Consider the following 20384-nt stretch of genomic DNA (forward strand, 5'->3'; position numbering starts at 1 on the left):
TAAGGGAAGATACTCCCTTCCTGATAACCGCCTTTCCCTTCCCAATGATTTTCTTTATTCACTCCTTCGGTCTTTTCTTAATAATTCCTTTCTTGACCAGTTTCTGATTTTGACTCAGTTCTGCCATTTTTTTTAATTTGTCCATCAGGGTTCTCTATTCAGCATGAGAAAGTTTCAGAGATGGTCTCAGTTTACACATATATAGTATCACAATTTGGTGCTGACCTTTCGAACCTTTCTCTGTCCTGCAAACCCTGGCTGTTGAATTTAGTCATTCCACTTTATGCAGGTAGATTTTTATTGAGGGGTTTCTCTTTCCTCATCACTTTCATTTTTCTCTGCATTCCACCCAGTCAATGCACCTCTTGCATTGACTGTTAGGCAGAATGTAATAAATACATTTATATCTAGAATCAGCGTTTAAGCCATAAACTTGCTTTGTAATGCCTTGGCATGCATGTACAATCACCTGGAATTTGTGACTGTTTCTTTCCAGGACATAATGCATGCTACTTCTAACTCCTGAAGGAATTTGAATGTCCAATTAGATTGAAAATGTCTTAAGAGGATCACAAAGGATGGCTATAGGCTGTTTTGTAAAGACAGGCAGGAAAGTAGAGGAGGAGGAGTTGCGCTCTGTGTTAAAGACAATCATGAACATATAAAAGTTAAATGCAGTGACTATGGAAGCCCTATCAAATGCCTCTGGGTCAAGATCAGAAGGTACATCTCCAACTGGTATCTTAGATTAGGCATCTGCTACTGACCTCCAACCCAAGATGGTAAGGGCAAAGAAGCACCTAAATGGGGTCAAGCAAGTTTTAGATTACAGATCCTGGGTCTTATGGGTGATTTCAACTACCCAGACATTTGTTGGTGGAAAAATACAGCACATTACATCAGCCATCAAGTTCCTGGGATGCAAAGAGGACTGATTCCTCACACAAACAGTAGATGTGTCAACCAGGAATGAGGAGCTGTTGAACTTGCTACTCACAAAACAAAGAAACCTGCCTTGTAGTATCTCAGTTAGTGATGTCTTTGGCTGCAGTGATCCCTATATTGTGAAGTTTGGGGTCTGCCTGTGCACACTGAAGGTTAGTACAAGACAACGTTTTTAGATTTTGGAAGAGCAAACTTCAGCTTGCTCAGAGCTCAACTGGGAGGTAAGCTTCCATTGAGCTAGGGAGTGCTGGGAGTTTTTCAAGACCGCTCTCCTGGAAGCAGAAGAAGTAGGTGGAGAAAGAGACCCCCTTGGCTTAACTGTGACCTTCTGAGTCTGTTCAAAACCAAAAGAGAAGCATACCAGAGATGGAAAAGGGGACAAATACTTGTTGAGAACAAGGGAGTTGCCAGGGAATGCAGAGATGCAGTTAGAAAAGCAAAGACTCAGCTCAAATTGAAATTGGCAAGAGATGTCAGGAACCACAAGAAAGGGTTCTTTGGGTACATAAACAACAAATAACACAAACAACAATAAAAAACAGAAGGAAAATATTGACCTGCTGTTAAATAGACGAGTTGAATTAGTCACCAACAATGCTGAAAAGGCGGAGGTTCTCAACACTTCTTTCATCTCTGTTATCACCAGCACTGTTGGGCCTGGGAACAAAAATCCAGGTTGATGCAAACTCAGATCCAGAGTCAATGAGGGAAAAGTTGGTGTGTGAGCTATTACAGAGCTGGGTCTGTTCAGCCTTGAGGGCCGAGGGGAATACTTCCCACCATGTTCCAGTATTTACAGGGTCGCTACAAAGAAGATGGAGACTATTCTTACAAGGAGTAACATAGAAAATATGAGAGATAATGGGTTAAAGTTATTCCTGGGGACATTCCAGTTGAACACAAGAGGAAATATTTCACAGTGAGAACAGTCAGCCAACAGAATTATCTCCCCAGAAGTGATGAATTCCCCAGCATGAGCATTTTTGAGATTTGGCTTGACAGGGTGCTGGGCCATCTTGTCTAGACTGCTTTTGCCAAGAAAGGTTGAACCAGATGATTCTTGAGGTCCCTTCCAACATGGTATTCCATGATTCTATGCTGAGTTAGAACCCAATGTGGAAATTAATGAGTCAATTTGAAAAGTTTCAGTTTGTATAACCAGAAAATTGATTTTTGTTGATTTTACTACAGTATAGTGATTCTTTTAAATCTTCTAATTGAAAATCAGTCATCTCACTGAGCTCTAGGAGGTAAGGATGACATGATGTTGTTATTATGAAAATGATTAAAGAGTTTAACATATCATATTACTGATAAAGAACAGAAATCTGGTTTTATCAAACTCATGCTTGAATTCTTGTTTTCTGCACAGACTGCATCCTCAGCTATTAAAGGTGCTATCCAGCTGGGAATAGGATACACGGTAGGAAACCTTACATCAAAACCAGACAGAGATGTTCTTATGCAAGACTTCTATGTAGTGGAAAGTGTCTTCCTACCAAGGTAAGAACAAGCCTTTTCAATTTATCTTCAATAGAATTTCATAATTAAATTCTTAACTGGATATTTGAATGAGGATTGTTTTCCAGTTCTAACAAAATTATGTTAGAGAAAGTTTAATGTATAGAACTTCTGTTTTTCATGTTGTCATTAAAAATGAAGGTAGGAAGAAAATTGAAAAGGTCACACTTCAACTGAAGGTTTGAGACTTATCACTTATGGAGAGGGAGAGTAATTGTGACATTTTCAATTAAAGGAGCTGTTAATTACAATATGAAGTGATATGTGAATCCAATATTCACATTTGTCTAGTTTCAGTTTAGTTTCTAAAAACTGAGAGTAGTACTTGACATTTTGTTGAGGGGGTTTCAAAATTTATGAAAATTCAAGTCCTGTATTTTAAGTATAATATAATAGTTTATACTACACTATAAAATTCTCTTCAGGACTTTAGTCTGTGACAACGCTTAGCTCTTACAAGCTGATTACAGGTTGCGCACCTTTAGTGCTTTGCCATCTCAGCTTGTTTCGCTGTCAAGGTGATGGTATGGAAATTGTAGCAATAGAATCATGCCAATGAGAGAAATCAAAGTCATACTGAGTTTTGGAGTTCAGAAGCTGAAGTACAGTGCCACGTAACTTTGCAAATTACATATACTGGGAAAGGACAAAGAAGATTTTGGAAAAATGTATTTAATGTATTTCAAAACCAAGATGACTTGCTCTGTTCAGTGTGGTCTGGGTTCTTAGAAGTGCTGAGTACCTTCCTTTCAGTAAGGACATGCTACGTATGCAATCTTCCCTGAATTTGGCAAAAATTTCTATGAGTTTTTAAGTCTTGTTCAGGTGCGGTTTGAATGCTACTTCGTAAGCTGTTTCTAGTAATTTATGATCCTTAATAATTACTGGTGTCACTAAAGAAAGTTAAATTAACAACATACAGAATAATTGCAGGCACTTTAAATTTTGATCTTTCCCCAAATTTGATTTCATTTGACTCCTGTTTTTCTTTGAACTGAGATATCCTTCAAGAAAAGAAAAATTTTTTTTAATGTGAAATTAAGCTTTTACATTACATACTTTAGTTCCTAGTAGTTGAGTAGTTGTTAACATCTTGTTCTGCTGTTAACAATAAGGTTTGTGGACAGTTTTGTAGCCTTTCTCTTGTAGATTAGGTAAATATAAAGAAGTTAACCATATGCATGTATTTTCATACACTGTAAGCACAAGATTTTGTTTAAAATAATCCAAATTACTGGTGAGAAATTTGCATATCATGTAACAAGGTTTTTATTGGTGAGAAAAATGTCTGCCTGTGACACTGATGGAGGCTTCTGTAGTTTGCTGTGATTATTACCTTTGTTCATGGAAATTAAATGAAACCTATATACGAAAACTGTTTTATTACATAGCAGTTTGAGAAAAAAATCTATTCTCTATCTTTTTAAACATAGTTATAAAGGAACAAGTGAAATAAAATGGTTTGTATGCCATAGCATTGCATATGTCTTCTTTCCTATGAGACTTACATGCTTGTACATACAGAAATGAGATTTCCCTGTTTTATGTTGGTTTTAAGGCAGAGCTGGGAGACATACCTTCTGGCTTAAAATGAAAACAATGACAGAGGGAGTAAGATGACTGCACTAATGTAAAATAGATTAGAAAAGCTTCAGGAATATCTTTCTGGAGAGTTTCCTATAAATAAATAAATCGTATGAGGAAAACTAGACAAACGAAAGTAATGGTGAGAGCACCATAGTTTTGGCTTTTTAGTTTGGGTTGAATTTTTTTTTTTTTGCATAGCTATGTGCTAAGCAGTAGTATATAACATAGTGAGTCATCTTGACTGAGACAAAGAACCTCTCTATAAAGAGCACTTGTTGACAACATTCTCTGTGAAATATATGACTGAAATATAGCAATCTCTTCAAATCATGACATTTGATTTCTTGTGCTGATGCACAGAAATGTCAAATTTCAAATCCTTGTTATGTCTCATTGTAACATGCACTTTTATTTATCTAAAATACTTTCAACCAAAAGTAGTATTACTGTGCATAAATTGTAATAATTTAGGATTGCACATAATAACACAGGATTCTTTCTTGCTGGTTGAGAGTATTGGGATGTTGAGTGTTTCATAATGGCATTACATGGATTTGTCATGAGTCATATCCATACCTAGTTCATTAGCCTAGGTAAAAAGCTAAGATTGCATGTTCTTTACAATTAGGGCTGCACTCCCAAAGTGCATCTCAGGTGCTCTTTATTTTTTCCTAGCACAGGACCTACATGTGATGGCCGTATTGTTAAAAGCCATTACTTTAATGACTTTTGGTTTTGTCCTCTTTGGATTGGTATGGGTTGAAAGTAATTAGTTGAAATTAGTTACGCTAGCAGGCCAAAGGGGTTAACCTTTACCTGGAAGCATGCCCGAGCAAACTGAGGTTGGGTAAACTTTTCACAGAGGTTTGCAGCTTAAGGAGAACCTAACAGTGCAGCACGTGTGGTGCTGAAAACAGGTGGTTACCAAGCAAGGAACAATATTTTTCCACTTGCTTTGGGTACAAATAATTCGTCTGCAACTCCAAGCAGGCTATTAGCTGAACTTCCCCTTGATTGTGGCAAATTCACAGTAACTCCTCCTCCATCCTCCTCCCATGTTTTCCCGGCCTCTTTTGTGTCTGGCACTGAGGTGAGAAAACAGCTGTTTTACAGAATCATAGGTACACCTGCTTCTTTGACAGCAACAGGAGCACTGTTATGGTGGCAGTGATAAAACAGACCTAAGCTAGTAAAAATGCAATGAAACAGCAGCCTGTGCACAAGCAAGTAAAATAGTGTTATCTCTACCCTTTTACTGTTAGGGGAAAATAGTCTGCAATGTTTATGAATTTTATCAGTTGCAGAAGATAGTGTCTGCATACCTCTCAGACCCCAAAATAACCCTCTGCACCACCCATACCTCTGCTTCAGTAGCCAGAGCAAAACACTTCTACTGGTGTTCAGAATTCATGAAGGAGGGAGAAAAATGTGAGGGAAAAAAGTAGTAGGGTCAGATTTGAATGTAACTGTTCTGCATATTGTGGGAGCTACTGATGTAAATCAGGAGTAACTCCATGGATTGAAAGTTGTTCCTGGTCCACAGTTACTGTGTAACTGTGCTATATTGGTCAGAGTTTAGCCCAGATTCATTAAGGTCAATGGAATTGACTTTGAGTGAAGTAGAGATGTCTCTGTACAGTGAGTGGGTTTGAATTGCAAAGGTGCTTGCTTGCATTTGCATACTGTAGTGGTGCGTAGAGTGGAAAAGTGCCCTTGCCGCTTTGTGCTTTACATTGTGTCATTCCTTTCACCCCCTTCTCTTCAAGCTCCCAGGAATTTATATAACATATTGCTTTTGCAAACTGAGGTATTACTGGTATTACTGCTATAATGGAGTTCATTGATAAGCACTGTCCAGATAGAATTTAAATGGTACTATGCAAATGTGCTCCTAGGACCGAGAAACAAAACCCTGCACTGACCTGGTTGATTCTGAAGATAGCATCTGAAGTCTCTGCCCTGCTCCCTGAATAAGGCAAAACCATAGGAGAAACCACTCCAACTAACCTGTTTTCTGGCTTTTCAACTCTGCTTCGGAAATCCAGCAGTGGAGGTGCTTACATGGTGTTGGGACTGCTGCAGCAGTGACTGGAGTGTTCAGTGGGAAGGTTGTGCATTCTCTATGGGCTGTCTATGCTCTGTCCTGTGACTCAGCTGTGTGGAACACATTTGTGCCTCTGGCTTCTTGGCTCGAGCCTGTTCCTGGTGGCACATTTTGCCTCCAACTCAGTTATTTCTGCAATGTGGCTTCAGCAATATATTTCAGCTGTTTGACTCAGCTGTGGCACTGGCTCTTGATTACATGGCCATGGTTAGAAAGGCCCATTGTTCATCTAAAAGCCTAGCTCAGGCCATGGGACTGTGCAGCTGCCTGTAAGGTGGCAGTGTAGACAGCTTGTTAAGCTCTTCCAGCAGAATCACAGAATATGCTGAATTGGAAGGGACCCACAAGGATCATCGAGTCCAACTCCTGGCCCTGCACAGGACCACTCCTAAGAGTCACACCATGTGCCTGAGAGTATCATCCAAACACTTCTTGAACTCTGGCAGGCTTGGTGCTGTGACCACTTTCCTGGGGAGCCTGTTCTAGTGCCCAACCACCCTCTGGATGAAGAACCTTTTTGTAATGTCCAATGTAAACCTCTCCTGACAGAACTGCAGGCTATTACCTCAGATCCTGTCACTGGTCACCACACAAAAGAGATCAGTGTCTGCCCCTCCTCTTCCCTTCACAAGGAGGCTGTAGACCACAATGAGGTCTCCTCTCAGTCTGCTCTTCTCCAGGCTGAACACACCAAGTGACCTCAGCTGCTCCTCATACGGCTTCCTCTCAAAGCCCTTCACCATCTTCATTGCCCTCCTTTGGGCACTCTCTAATACCTTAATATCTTTCCTATACTGTGGTGCCCCAAACTGCACACAATATTCCAGGTGATGCCACCCCAGTGCAGAGCAGAGCCGAACAATCCCCTCCCTCGACCGTCTGGCGATGCTTTGCCTGATGCCCCCCAGGACATGGTTGGCCCTCCTGGCTGCCAGGGCACTGCTGACTCATATTCAACTTGCCATCAACCAGGACTTCCAGGTCCCTTTCTATGGCACTACTTTCCAGCATCTCATGCCCCAGTCTGTACGAGCATCCAGGCTTGCCCCATCCAAGGTGCAGAATTCAGCACTTTCCCTTGTTGAACTTCATATGGGTGGTGATTGCTCAGTCCTCTAATTTGTCAAGGTCTCTCTTCAGGGCCTCCCTGCCTTCAAGGGAGTCAACAGCTCCTCCCAGTTTCCTTTTGTCTGCAAACTTGCTTAGTATCCCTTTCAGTCCTGCGTCCAAGTATTTATGAAGATTGTTGAAGAGCACAGGGCCTGAGATGGAGCCCTGTGGAACCCCACTAGTGACAGGTCACCAGTCTGATGTCACCCCATTCACTGTTACCCTCTGTGCTCAAGCCATGAGCCAATTGCTCACTCACTATATGATATGTTTATCCAGCTGTGTGCTGGACACTTTGTCCAGCAGGATCCTGTCAGAGACAGTATTGAAAGCTTTACTGAAATCCAAACAGATTCCATCAACTGGCTTCCCTTGGTCAGCTAGGTGAGTTACCTTGTCATAAAAGGAAATCAGGCTGGAAAGGCACCATATTCCTGTCATGAGGCCATATACTGACTGTGACCAATGGCTGTGTTGTCTTTGAAGTGTTTTTCAATACTTCCCAGAATAATCTTCTCCCTAACTTTACCAGGAACTGAAGTGAGACTGAAAGGCCCCTAGCTTCTCTGGTCCTCCTTCTTGCCCTTCTTGGGAATTGTTCACCAGCTTCCAGTCAGCTGGCCCGTTTTCTGTGGTGATGCTTGACAAGCCAAACAGAAGCTGCTCCTTTATGTCAGCTAATTTTGGCTAGTTAGTTGTGTGCGACTTCAGAAATGCAGAGCATTTGGAGCAAGGCAATATGTTTCAGTCTGCATTTTTTCTTTCCTTAGATGGACGCTGCTTCTTTTCTTAGATGGAGATGTTTATAAGCACATCTGTGAGTTTGACCTTTTTGCAGTAAGTTGTTAATCAGTCTTGTGTGGTTTCCCTTGCTAATATGCTATATTTTCAGGGTCTAGACCCTGCATATTTAGAACAGTTGCTATGGTTTCTAATTGAAATGCTGTTGATGCTGTTGACCTGTATGCTCCCTACAGCTACAGTCTTTATACTGGTTCATTTACAAATTCCTTTCTTGTTATGCTAATCACAGAGTGATGCTCTTTAGTGTCAAAAGCTTAATATTGTATTATGATAGCATTTGAATGACAGCCCAAATAAATAGTCAAAAATACTAGGAAAGTAAAACCTTTGACATATTTGACCACTAGTCTGGTTTTGACCCTACATCTAAAACCAAAGTATATGGCTTTCTAGTATATTTTTGAACACTGACTGAGAAAAATAAGGAAAACTCACACTTATCCTTGGGAATATCTTTGTACCAAACCTGTATTGTAGGTTAACTGATGGGCTAAGTAGTGTCTTTATAGTATAGAATGCTCTGCATGCTCACTATGATTAGTATTCAAATGTTCACACTAACCAGTAGTTGTTGTGTAACTTACACCATGATATATGTTTCCAGTCGGGCAAAGACAGATAAGAAATTGGCCTGAATATTTTGATAAAATGCTGCTGCTCTTCTTTGGTAATTTGGTTTCAGAGATGCACAGAATGACCCAAGTTCTGACATGCTTTTCATGGTTTGTGAGTCAAGTGATAGCACAGAGAAGAGGATGTAATTTCTGTTTGCAAAACAAATATTAGAAATGGGGATACCATGGCAACAAAAGCAGAAACATTCTTGTTATGGGCAAGTCTAATACAACTGGACTCAGCTACCTGTGAGTTGTGTGGTTATGTAGACATACTTAAACTACCTTTAAAGTACTCTAAAATCGTACATTTTACAGGCATTTCCAGTTGGTTGTGAAAGAGTCATATCTTCAACATTATAAGTAAATGCTTCTGTATTCAACTTTTATGTGATTGGCTTGGCTTGTTTTGTAGGTATCTACTTTTCACAGCTCTGTTTCAAAGCTGCCTTGCAGAGAACTGCTTAGGATAGCATATGGTAACTGTAAGTATAGGAAAACACACAGTGAGAAACAAAGACTGAATCACTGGACTTTATCCCACAGTATGAAGAAAACCCACACACACCTATTTGTACAGGTAGCTGTAATACCTACTTCCAGCCTGTGGGAAAAGATTGCTTTCCTGAAATTATGTATAGGAAATGAATACACCAAAGCACTACCTGACCTGTCAGTATGTATGTATTTGATACAGTTGCAGAATTGAAACACATTTTGAATTATAAAAGAGCAGCTGCTTCCAGGAACAGTGAAACTGAGATTAGATACTCTTAGTTTTTAATGTTAGGAGCATTTAATTTTAGACATTTTATTTTGATTTTAAGATCTAAAAAAAGGTTTACTTTCACTGAAAGAACTGAACTGTTCCTCTTCTTCACTCTTTTTGCAATACACACAGGAAAGGTATACATGGGCTGACAAGTACAGCATGACTAATTCTTTTGTTAACAGCTCTATCAGAGCCTATTAACATTGCTCTGTGATGAAGGTTTGCTATCAAGACATGCAGATGGCTTTCTCTGCCCCTTCAGATAGGTGGGATATCTCCTGAGTACCATCCTACCAGGGTGAGGCCACAACAAAGAAAAGCTGCCAAGAAATGTATGAGTGTCTCGTTTATTAAACTTTTACAAACCATAGGTTAGCCATTTAAAATGTAATTAGTTTTAGTCCCTTTTTAGTTTGATATTACACCACCTATGCTTTAAATTCACTCTCAACATTTATGAAGAGACAGGTTAAGATGATACACATACTGTCATTTCTAGGTGTGCTTGATTTAAAAAACAAATAAATTACAAATTAAGTATTTTGCAAACTTGCATTTTAAGCTTAATCTCTCTTTATTAGTCTGCCTACCCATCTTTTTCTTTTGTGTGGTCTTACAGCTAAGATTATTAAAATACATCATAAGTTACAATTGCTTCCTAATCTTTCCAAAGCCTGTATGGTTTGTAATAGCTCATACAGAGACTTAAATTTCTCAAGATTGCGAGAATTAGAGCTCATGTTACATGTCTTTATTTTTCCTTTTCTTTGTTTTTCTGGTAGACCTGAGAGGAAGTTTATACCTCCTTTTTCTTTTTTTTCATAGAGTACATTTCTATTGTGTCCAAAGCACCATTTTGCAGATTTAATTTTTTATCAACAGATCATGGGTATTTTTCTTGTTCAACTTCAAAGACTTAATCATCCCCAAAAAACCCTAGACTGAGTAAAAATTGTTATACGTAGGGCTTTGCACATATACTTTAATCCTACCAAAGTGAAACTGTAAAATGCACCAAGAAAATGTGGGTAGAAACCATGTAATACATTCTTTCAAGAGCTAATAGAGTTGGATGTGAATAATTTCTAAATAGGGTAGGGATGTACTTCCATCAAGTGTTCTGTACAGTGGAATCTGTCCTTTTCAGGTAAGAGCAAGGTCATACTCAATTCATGCTTGCCATATGAACTTCAAATGCATAAGGAATTTAAAGGTTTTCTCTTACTGTAGGAAATTACTGGAAGTGAGGGTGCTTTTTCTGTTAAAGTAGCGGCAAGACAACATTAAAAACTTTTTTTCCAGAGGACTAACCAAGAAATCTTACATTTGTGTCAAGCTTACTTCTTACATTACAGAAGAACTTACTGTTAGGATCATGCACACTATTCTATTAGGCAATGATGCTGAAACAAATTAATATGTTTAACAGAAACAGGGGTATGATAAAGTACTCTGCAGACCTTAAATAAAAGGTATTTGAAGATGATTTTACAAAGAATAAGGAAACTTGTCTACGCAGTGAAATTGACTGTCATATCTGTAATAAAGTAGGCTTATGTGTCCTAAATAAATTGAATTGCCGTCTATATAGAAGCTGTTGCAAAATAATTGCTCTGTTTTGCAATAAATCTTCACTTGCTATGCCTTACTGTCCACCTGCAGACCCAGCACTGTTCATTTTACTCTATATGCAATGGAGTAAATCTGCAATTAAATTAAATCTGCAATTATGAAACGAATTGGACCCCTGCCATTATCACAGCGAACCTCCTATCTTCATTTCAACTTCACTGAATTCAGACTTAGTGAAGTTCCAGTGACAGTATGTTCTGGTATAGTAAGGACATGTAATCTTATTTGTTGACATGCTTTCACAGGAGAAGCTTTTGGGTTATGGCTGCAGGAAACAGATTTATAAAGTATTTAGTACTGAAAGGTAGGACCTTTCAATTTAGTTTAGGGGATTAGGATTCCCTAACAATTATGTGATGCTTCAGTAGAGAACACTCTGTTCTGTTCTTGTCTGCATCTTACAACAATTAAATATGTTTACAAGTATGCTCCCAGGGTCCCAGTGTAGTTGAGGATCCCCTATGGCATACACATATTGCACAAAAATTCAGTGAATTGCAACCATTTATATAAAACTTAATGTCAGACAAGTCTGGCAGTGTTCTGAGCAGCTGAAAGACCTTATAAGAAAAAGTATTAGTCAATCTTAACTGTAAAGAAAAATTACAATCTTTAGCCTAGTACCCTACTGATTTCCATTTTTTTGGCTCTATAATGGAACAATAAAACACATGTGGATTTGATTTTAATACCGTGGAGTTGTAATAGAGTACACTATAAAGTGATCAGAGGAAATCATGAGGCCTAGGCAGCCTTCACTAGTTGTTAACTGTATGGTTTAACACTCCAAAAAGCAGCAGTATTGTAATATCCTTGAATGTATCATTGATCAGCCACAACTATCTTTTTCTATGTGAATTCCAGGCAGAAATCTGGGGGTTTTTTCCTCTCCTTTTGTCTCCTGTTCAAGAGTTTAAACTCTATACATTTCTAGAGCCTGAGAAAGCTTGTTCATCTGCTGTCACTTTACAGCAGTTGGGTTTTGTGGGGTTGTAGCAGTATGTGTGCAAGGACAGCTAGGTGGGTTGGCCAGCTAGCTAGGCTCCTGCCATCAAATTCTTATTAATGAAAGGTGACAAGTTCATATGACAAGTATTAATTGTACAGGATGAAAGCTCTTAAATTCCTTCATGATATTTAATTTAGTCTTTTTTCAGGAATGTTTCTTAGAGTTTATCACTTTTCATATCTGTGTGAATTCGTAGCTTTTTTTTCTTTCTGTTTAGTATACTTTGGATATTCTTATTGCCAAGTGCCAAGGTACATGCTGCATTTCTGAATAATTTAGTTAGAGTAAATGAGTAAAGAAGTGCTGGAAAAGCTGATTTCAGCTACTGTGTCAAGTCTTGGATTTTGGATTTATCTATTTATCAAATCACTTGGAGACTGACCAAACTTTGTTTTAAAGATGTTGTTATTTGTGTTGAAGTCATGGTGTAGGACTTTTCTGCTTCAAAGCCTTCTCTTAGTTTCCCTCATAAATTAATCCACAGGCAGGTTTGGGCGTTTTTTTCTCTAGCAGCATTTTGCTTCATTTTCTTTATCTTAAATGTAGTATTCATCTCAAGACTGCAGCCTAAAAATACAGTAAGGTGGTAAATATAAGACAAGGAAAAGAGTTAAGGAGAATGGGTGACAAACAGGAGGAGCTAGAAGCCATCATGCAACAGGAAAGCTGTGACGTAGTCACCATCATGGAAATGTGGTGGGATGACTCACATGACTAGAGTGCTGCAATGGATGGCTTCAAGCTCTTCAGAAGGGACAGGTGAGGAAGGAGAGGGAGTGGGATGGCTCTGTACATTAGGGAGTGTTTTGACTGTGTAGAGCTCAAGGATAGTGACGATAAGGTTGAATGCCTGTGGGTAAGAAACAGGGGGAAGGCTAACAGGGCAGACATCCTGGTGGGAGTCCATTATAGACCACCCAACCAGGATGAAGGGGTGGTTGAATTATTCTATAAGTGACTGGCTTATGTTTCATGATCATCAGCTCTTGTTCTTGTGGGAGACTTTAACCTGCCGCATGTCTGCTGGCAACTCAACAGAGCAGAGGCTGTCTAGGAGGTTCCTGGAGTGTGTGGAAGATAACACAGCTGGTGAGCGAGCCTGCCAGGGGTGGTGCCCCACTAGACCTTCTGTTTACAAACAGAGAAGGGCTGGTGAGAGATGTGGTGGTTGGAGCTATTTTGGGCAGAGCAAAATGTGAAATGATAGAGTTTTCAATACTCCGTAAAGTAAAAAAGGAGGTCAACAAAACATTAACCTTGGGCTTCTGGAGAGCAGACTTTGGCCTGTTCAGGATGCTGGTTCAGAAAGCCCCTTTGGAGGCAGCCCTTAAAAACAAAGGGACCCAGGAAGGCTGAACATTTTTTAAGAAAGAAGGTACAGGAGCAGGCTGTCCCTATGTGCTGAAAGATGAGCTGGTGGGCAAGAAGACTGGCCTGGCTGAGCAGAAAGCTTTCACAAGAACTCAGGGTAAAAAAAGAGGGTGTAGGATCTTTGGAATAAGAGACAGACAACTCAGGATGTGTTTAAGGATGTTGTTAGGTAATGCAGAAAGAAAATTAGACAGGCAAAAGATTAATCTGGCCACTTCTGCAAATGATAATAAAAAATGTTTTTATAAATACATCAATAGCAAAAGGAGGGGCAAGGGAAACCTCCATTCTTTATTGGATGTGGCAGCAGGGAATATAGTCATCAAAGATGAGAAAAATGCTGAGGTACTTAATGCATTCTTTACCTCAGTCTTCAACAGACAGATTGTCCTAGTTAGGACAGCTGAGACCAGTTCATTATGGTATGGGTGTAACCCAAAACTGTGTATTCTATAGCCTTCCATGCCATTTCCCAGAAAATTGTTAGCCGTAGAGGCCTGTAGATGTTCCTGTCCTCATACCCTTTTATGGAATTCCCTGGTCTGAGGGAAGGACTGAGCATTCCTACCTGAACTGGAGAATATATAAACTTGGAGTTTTGGAACCTTTTTACCACTCGTGGGATCCAGAGGAGGACTGCAGCTCACCGCTCTCGGCCACACTGAGACCACCACCCTCGACTGGACTGCAATCACCATTTTGACCGGACTGCAACAGCTCTCCCACCAGCAGGTTTTTCCGCTCTCCCTTTACTTTGGACTCGGAGGGGCCCGGGGAACACCATTTTGTTCATGTCCCAGGGTGCTGGGTTGTACATTTGGGTTTTTGTGGATTGAAGCCGGTTGTTTGTCTGTATAATCATACTTGCGTTGTTTTATTAAACTGTTATTCTGACTTGTGGTCTCTCTTTTGAGTTGAGTTCATTTCCCCTGCTGGTTCACCTTTAAACCAGCACGCAGACCTATTATCCTCAGGGCAACCAGCCCCCTGAGGTGGTAGACAGGGACAGGGAGCAGAACAGACCCCCTGCAAACCATGAGAAAGTAATTAGTGACCTGCTGAGCCACTTAGATGCTCACAAGTCTATGGTACTGGATGGGATAGAAGGGTACTGAGGGAGCTGGTGGAAGAGCTCAGCACGTCACTTTCCATCACCTGTCTTCAGTCCTGGCTAACCAGGGATGTCCCAGATTACTGGAGGTTGGCCTATGTGACACCCATCCACAAGAAGGGCCAGAAGAAGGATCTGGGAAACTACAGGCCTGTCAGCCTGCCCTTGGTGCTCGGCAAGGTTTTGGAACAGATCATCTTGAGTGCCATCACATGGCACATACAGAACAACCAAGGCATCAGACCCAGCCAGCACAGGTTTAGGAAAGGCTGGTCCTGCATGACCAACCTGATCTCCTTTTATGATCAGGTGACCTGCCTGGTGGATGAGGGGAAGGCTGTGGATGTGGTCTATCTGGACTTCAGCAAAGCCTTTGACACTGTCTCCCATACCATACTCCTGAAAAAGCTGGCAGCCCATGGCTTGGACAGGGGCACTCTCTGCTTGGTTAAGAACTGGGTGGATGGATGGGCCCAGAGAGTGGTGGTGAACAAGGGGATCGAGTCTACCATTAGCACATTTGCAGATGACACCAAGTTGGGCACAAGTGCCAATCTGCTGGAGGGTAGGAAAGCTCTGTGGAGGGATCTGGACAGGCTGGATCAATGAGCCAAGATCAGTGGCATGAGGTTCAACAAAACCAAGTGCTGAGTCCTACACTTAGGCCACAACAATCCTATGCAGCACTACAGGCTGGGGACAGACTGGCTGGGAAGTGGCCCAGTGGAAAAGGACCTGGGGGTGCTGGTTAACAGCTGCTGAACATGAGCCAGCAGTGTGCCTAGGTGTCCAAGAAGGCCAATGGCATCCTGGTCTGTATCAGGAACCGTGTGGCTAGCAGGACCCGGGAAGTTATTCTTGCCCTGTACTCAGCGCTGGTGAGGCCACACTTTGAGGGCTGTGTCCAGTTCTGGGCCCCTCTGTTCAGGAAGGACATTGGAGTGCTGGAGCAGGTCCAGAGAAGAGCAACAAGGCTGGTGAAGGGTCTGGAGCACAAGTCCCATTAGAAGTGACCGAGGGAGCTGGGATTGTTTAGTCTGGAGAAAAGGAGAATCAGGAGAGACTTTTGCATTCTCTACAGTCTGAAAGGAGACTGTAGCCACATGGGGGTTGTCCTCTCCTCCCAGACAACTAGTGATAGGAAAAGAGGACTGTCTCAAGCTGTGCCAGGGGAGGTTTTGTTGGACATTAGGAAGAATTTCTTCACAGGTGATCAAATGTTGGAATGGGCTTCCCAGAGAGGTGGTGAACTTATCATCCCTGGTGATGTTTAAGGAAAGACCAGATGTGGCACTTAGTGCCATGGTCCAGTTGACAAGATGGTGTTTGTTTATAGGTTGGACTTGATGATCTCAGAGGTCTTTTCCAACCTAATTGATTCTCTCTGATTCTGTGTTAGGCTACAATTGTATTATTATTTTTTTCCCTATAAGACTCTCTTCCAGGCTGGTCACCCTAGTAATCTTTGCCTATTCTAGTTCAAATCTGTATCTTGCACATAACTACATACCATCTTCTGTAATTCCCCCAAAGGCTGTGTACTCTGTGTTCCTGTTTAATCAACTGAGAATGTAAGCTAGCACACGTGCTGGTTTAGATTGAGGTGGGGTAAAAAACATGACATAACAGGCAGAAAACCACACTGTGATCAGCAAACCAGAGTTGCTTCCCAATTTGGACTGCGTTAGCAAGAAAGAGAAAAGTCTGATGCTGAGGATGCCATTTCATACATAAGGCTGAAACAAGCACTGTTTGGTAGCATCAAAAAACATACATAATCCTGCTTCCTTCCCACTGCTCTCTCTGCACAGTTCTACCCTCTGTGTTGGTTCTTAGTCTTCGTCCTTAGTATCAGTCTGAATCACTTGCAAGGCAATTCAAGTGACCAGGCTGGTGTAAAGCTGTTTCATTGCATTGACTTCCAAACTTTTTGCAAGAGCTTACGTGAGGTGAGGGTGACCCTTCCTGCTATTAGACTGGCTTGCCTAGAGACTTATCAGAAATTGCAGCTTTAGTTTAAACATGATCTTTATGCAAATGCATACAGGTGGTAAAAATAATTTCCTTTAAGGTGAGAAAAAGGAATTTGCTGGTAGTCTGTCTGTCACAGACATTAATGGTAATAGGGAGATTTATCTGCATTTATGACTCCTTTCGCAGAAGGCAAATGGTCGAGTTAGGCACTTTTACTGCAAAACTATCTGCTAAAAATTGCTCAGTAATTTGGTTCCGTTTATTTTTGTTTTTGTTTTCAGTGAAGGGAGCAATCTTACCCCTGCTCATCATTACCCTGACTTCAGATTTAAGACGTATGCACCTCTTGCCTTCCGCTATTTCAGAGAACTTTTTGGTATCAAGCCTGATGATTATTTGGTAAGAGCTTGCAGTTTTCCTTTGAGTTACAAATTATAAGTATACTAGCTTCATAGCGACAGAAAAGGGTGCTTAAAGCGTGCCTAAATAAGTAGTAAATTTTGTATGTGAAGGGGTTTACAACTAGTGAATATTTTTAGTGATGTAGAAAATTCTTTGTCTTTGAGACAATTTACATTAAAAACCTACTTTATCAATTGACTAGAATAACTTCCGTATCATTCAGGTAACTTTTTCTAGAGAAGTTACAATCAGTACTTGTGGACTTCTATTAAATCAGTTCTAAGAAATTACTCTTACGTTATCTGTGCTACTTATTAACTTCATTACAAAAGTGATGTCTGCATGTGTTCCTGTCTAGCCTTGAGAAATGTGGATGGCAGACTAAAAATTAAGCATTTATAGTATCTCCTTTTTTCTCTCTATTTTATAATTTGAAGACTTATTCTTTCACAGTATTCAGTGGTTTACATGAGAAAAAAGGTGATGCATTTGCTGCCATTGTAAAAGCAGGCTTTACTTGGTGGAACCACTTTGTACACTGCCTGGAGAAGTATCCACTATTTTACTTCTTCTATAGTTCTACTTTTGGAAGGGTAGTGTGAAAGCGAAGAGCTTGTTTTCTAGATGTTTGCCCCATGTTTAATTTGTCTCATGGTGGACGACCCAACAAATCAGAGTCACAATACAAATTAGCACTTTTACATGTCAGGGTTTTATTGTTCATTTTTTTGAATGAGTTTTTAAATCTTTTTGTTCTGTTATTGATAACTGCTTCTGTAAAACCAAATTATTTTGAAAGGGCTTGAATGAATAAAAAAGAAAAACTGAATAAAGTGTGCTGAAACATTACTTAAAATACTACTAAATATATTACTTTTGTTGTGTTCAAGTGCATTATAAAGTTTTTGGTTTCTTTTCTTTTATAGACAATAAGCCTAAAAGCAAAACTTAATTGGTTTTGCTTTTATTTAGGTTGAATATGGATGTCCTATTTTAATTCTTTAGTAGTAAGTATGGATTTTGTATTACTAGTCTTCATGACCATAGTTCTATATAAAAACAGATAATTCCTTTGAGTTATAAATGGTAGTAGCAAGGAAATACAGTTGGAGTTTTATAAATCATAGAATCATAGAATGGCTTGGGTTAGGAGGGACATAAAAAGCACCAAGTTCCAACCCTCATGCTGTGGGCAGGAATACCTTCCACTAGATCATACTGATCAAAGCCCCTCCAGGCTGGTCTTGAACACTTCCAGGGATGGGACATCCACAACTTCTCTAGGCCACATGTTCCAGTGCTTCACCACCCTCACAGTGAAGAATTTCTTCCTTGTGTCTGCTCTAAAACTACTCCAGGTGGGGTCTCACCACAGCAGAGTAGAGGGGAAGAATCACATCCCTCTACCTGCTGGTCACAGTTCTTTTGATGAATCCCAGGATGCTGTTGGCTTTCTGAGCTGCATGTGTACACTGCCAAGAGAATTGCTTTCAATCCATTCTTCTCTCATCATGTGCTTGTGATCAGGATTTCCACAACCCAACTGCAGGACCTTGCACTTGGCCTCATTGAACTTCATGAAGTTTGCACAGGCCCACTCTCAAGGCTGTCACAGTTCCTCTGGATGGCATCCCTTCCTTCCAGTGTGTGTGAGCCACACCACTCAGCTTGGTGGTGTTGGCAAACTTGCTGAGGGTACACTTGTCCATGTGACCAACAAAGATGTTAAACATGACCAGTCCCAAAACCAGTCCTTGAGGAATGCCACTTGTCACTGGACAACAAGCCATTGACCAGAACTCTTTGAGTGCAACCAGTTCCTTACCCACTGAGTGGTCCGTCCATCAAATAAATCTATGTCTCTCCACTTTAGAGACAAGGAAGTCATGTGTGACAGTAGTGTCATTATGTAATATGTTGTTTATCTATCTCTTTTTATGGACTCGGCAAAAGATGAAGTATGCAGGCTGTGTTGCCACCTGCTAAAAAGACTCTGCTTCCTAGATTAAAGCTGTTATCACCTGCAACTTCTTTTCCATTTAAGGAAGCCTTTGCAGTAGCAGAAGTTAAATATTACAGAAAGACTGCTTGCTGTGAAAAAGCAATTTGTGACACTCAGTTGCACAGCAAAAGACATAAGTGGTATGTGGTAAGTGGTAAGTGATAGTCCAACTGTGGCTGAATGGGCAAGGGAAGTAAAATAAGATGAAGAGAAATTACGGCAAGCGTATGTGAGTTTACACTATTAATTTGAAGTGAAAAAGCCCAAAGATTCACAATTTCACCTTTCCAAGGAAGTTAAGTGGTAATGCACTATAGAAGTCAGACTGGTTAACAAGGGTAAATACATTTGAACAGCTGGTAGAATTAAGTTGTCACTGGAAACCTCGTGGAGCACTGGCATTTTGCATCTGTCTTGATCATGAAGTACTCAGTTGTCAGAGTGTTGAGGATTTTCTTACTTTTCCATTTTGATTTGGCTTTCATAAGTGTCCAGCCAAAATTAGCTGGTCCCTGCATAGCAGCACTTGATGGGTAGATTTCTGTTTTACAGGAATAAGCACAACTGTAGAATGACTTGCAGAGAGCGTAGGTTAACAACTTGTGCTTATTTATTGAGTTTTAATGTTTTAGGATAATTGGTTTTAAATGCTTACCTCAATGACAATGACTCATGAAGCTTTATATATTTTGGCAAGAAAAATGCAAGGGTTACAATACAACTGCTGGTTTGCTCTAAGGGTTTGTAGTGTTACAGATTGGTATGGCTGTTCTACCAGTAGAAAATTGTAACTATAGGATTAATAAGAAAGGCCTTTTGTATTAATTGGAACTGAGTGGACTGCAGAAGCAGGAAGAGGAACAGGAAACATTTTTATATCATGCAAAAGTTTCTTAAAAATGGCAAGCATGGGAAAAGCATCAGCATTAAGGCAGTGGTTTGAGTCCATAGGAAGCATGCTTCTCTAGTTCAAGTGCTTACAAAAGTGCATATTGATTAGATTTTCTTGTATTACTTCTTTGCTGTCACCAGCCACTGAAGTCAATGGCATGGATTTAATGAAAGCTTTTTTTAAAAAACGAAACTTTTTTTCTTGTGGAATTGCTCAGCTCATCTCAAGCAATGTCCTAATATGCCAGATATTTGTTATTGAAACAGTTATTCCTTTTGCTTTGAGAAGACCAGAAAATACTGCATTGCTAAGAATAATTCCCTAGTGCTTACACTACTCACAATTCACTTCCTGTGTAATTTTGTTTCTTGCAAAGACTGAACCCTTAAAATATTGGACCGTACAGTAAATCTCCAACTGTGTAAAACTGATGATATATAACAACAATAACAAACAAGATGTATGAATGAAAGTTTTTAGGTTTAATATAAACAGATTTTTTTCTATGGTTTTGGGCTTAATGTCTCATCTCCA

At 40.2% G+C, this 20384-nt stretch overlaps 1 protein-coding gene across 5 annotated transcripts in view; it reads left to right on the forward strand.

Annotated features, from left to right (window-relative positions):
• PIP5K1B (phosphatidylinositol-4-phosphate 5-kinase type 1 beta) overlaps positions 1 to 20384 on the forward strand; it is a 103433-nt gene that overhangs the window by 46336 nt on the left and 36713 nt on the right. For all 5 annotated transcript variants that reach the window (XM_027722372.2, XM_027722373.2, XM_027722369.2 and 2 more), the window contains 2 exons: positions 2318 to 2448; positions 16836 to 16953. In XM_027722372.2, the coding sequence (XP_027578173.2) occupies positions 2318 to 2448; positions 16836 to 16953 (249 nt within the window). The remainder of the gene's footprint in view (positions 1 to 2317; positions 2449 to 16835; positions 16954 to 20384) is intronic.

This window comes from Pipra filicauda, unplaced genomic scaffold (genome assembly GCF_003945595.2).
Source record: "Pipra filicauda isolate LSUMZ 115617 unplaced genomic scaffold, ASM394559v2 scaffold68_size4259465_pilon, whole genome shotgun sequence".
Lineage (NCBI taxonomy): Eukaryota > Metazoa > Chordata > Aves > Passeriformes > Pipridae > Pipra > Pipra filicauda.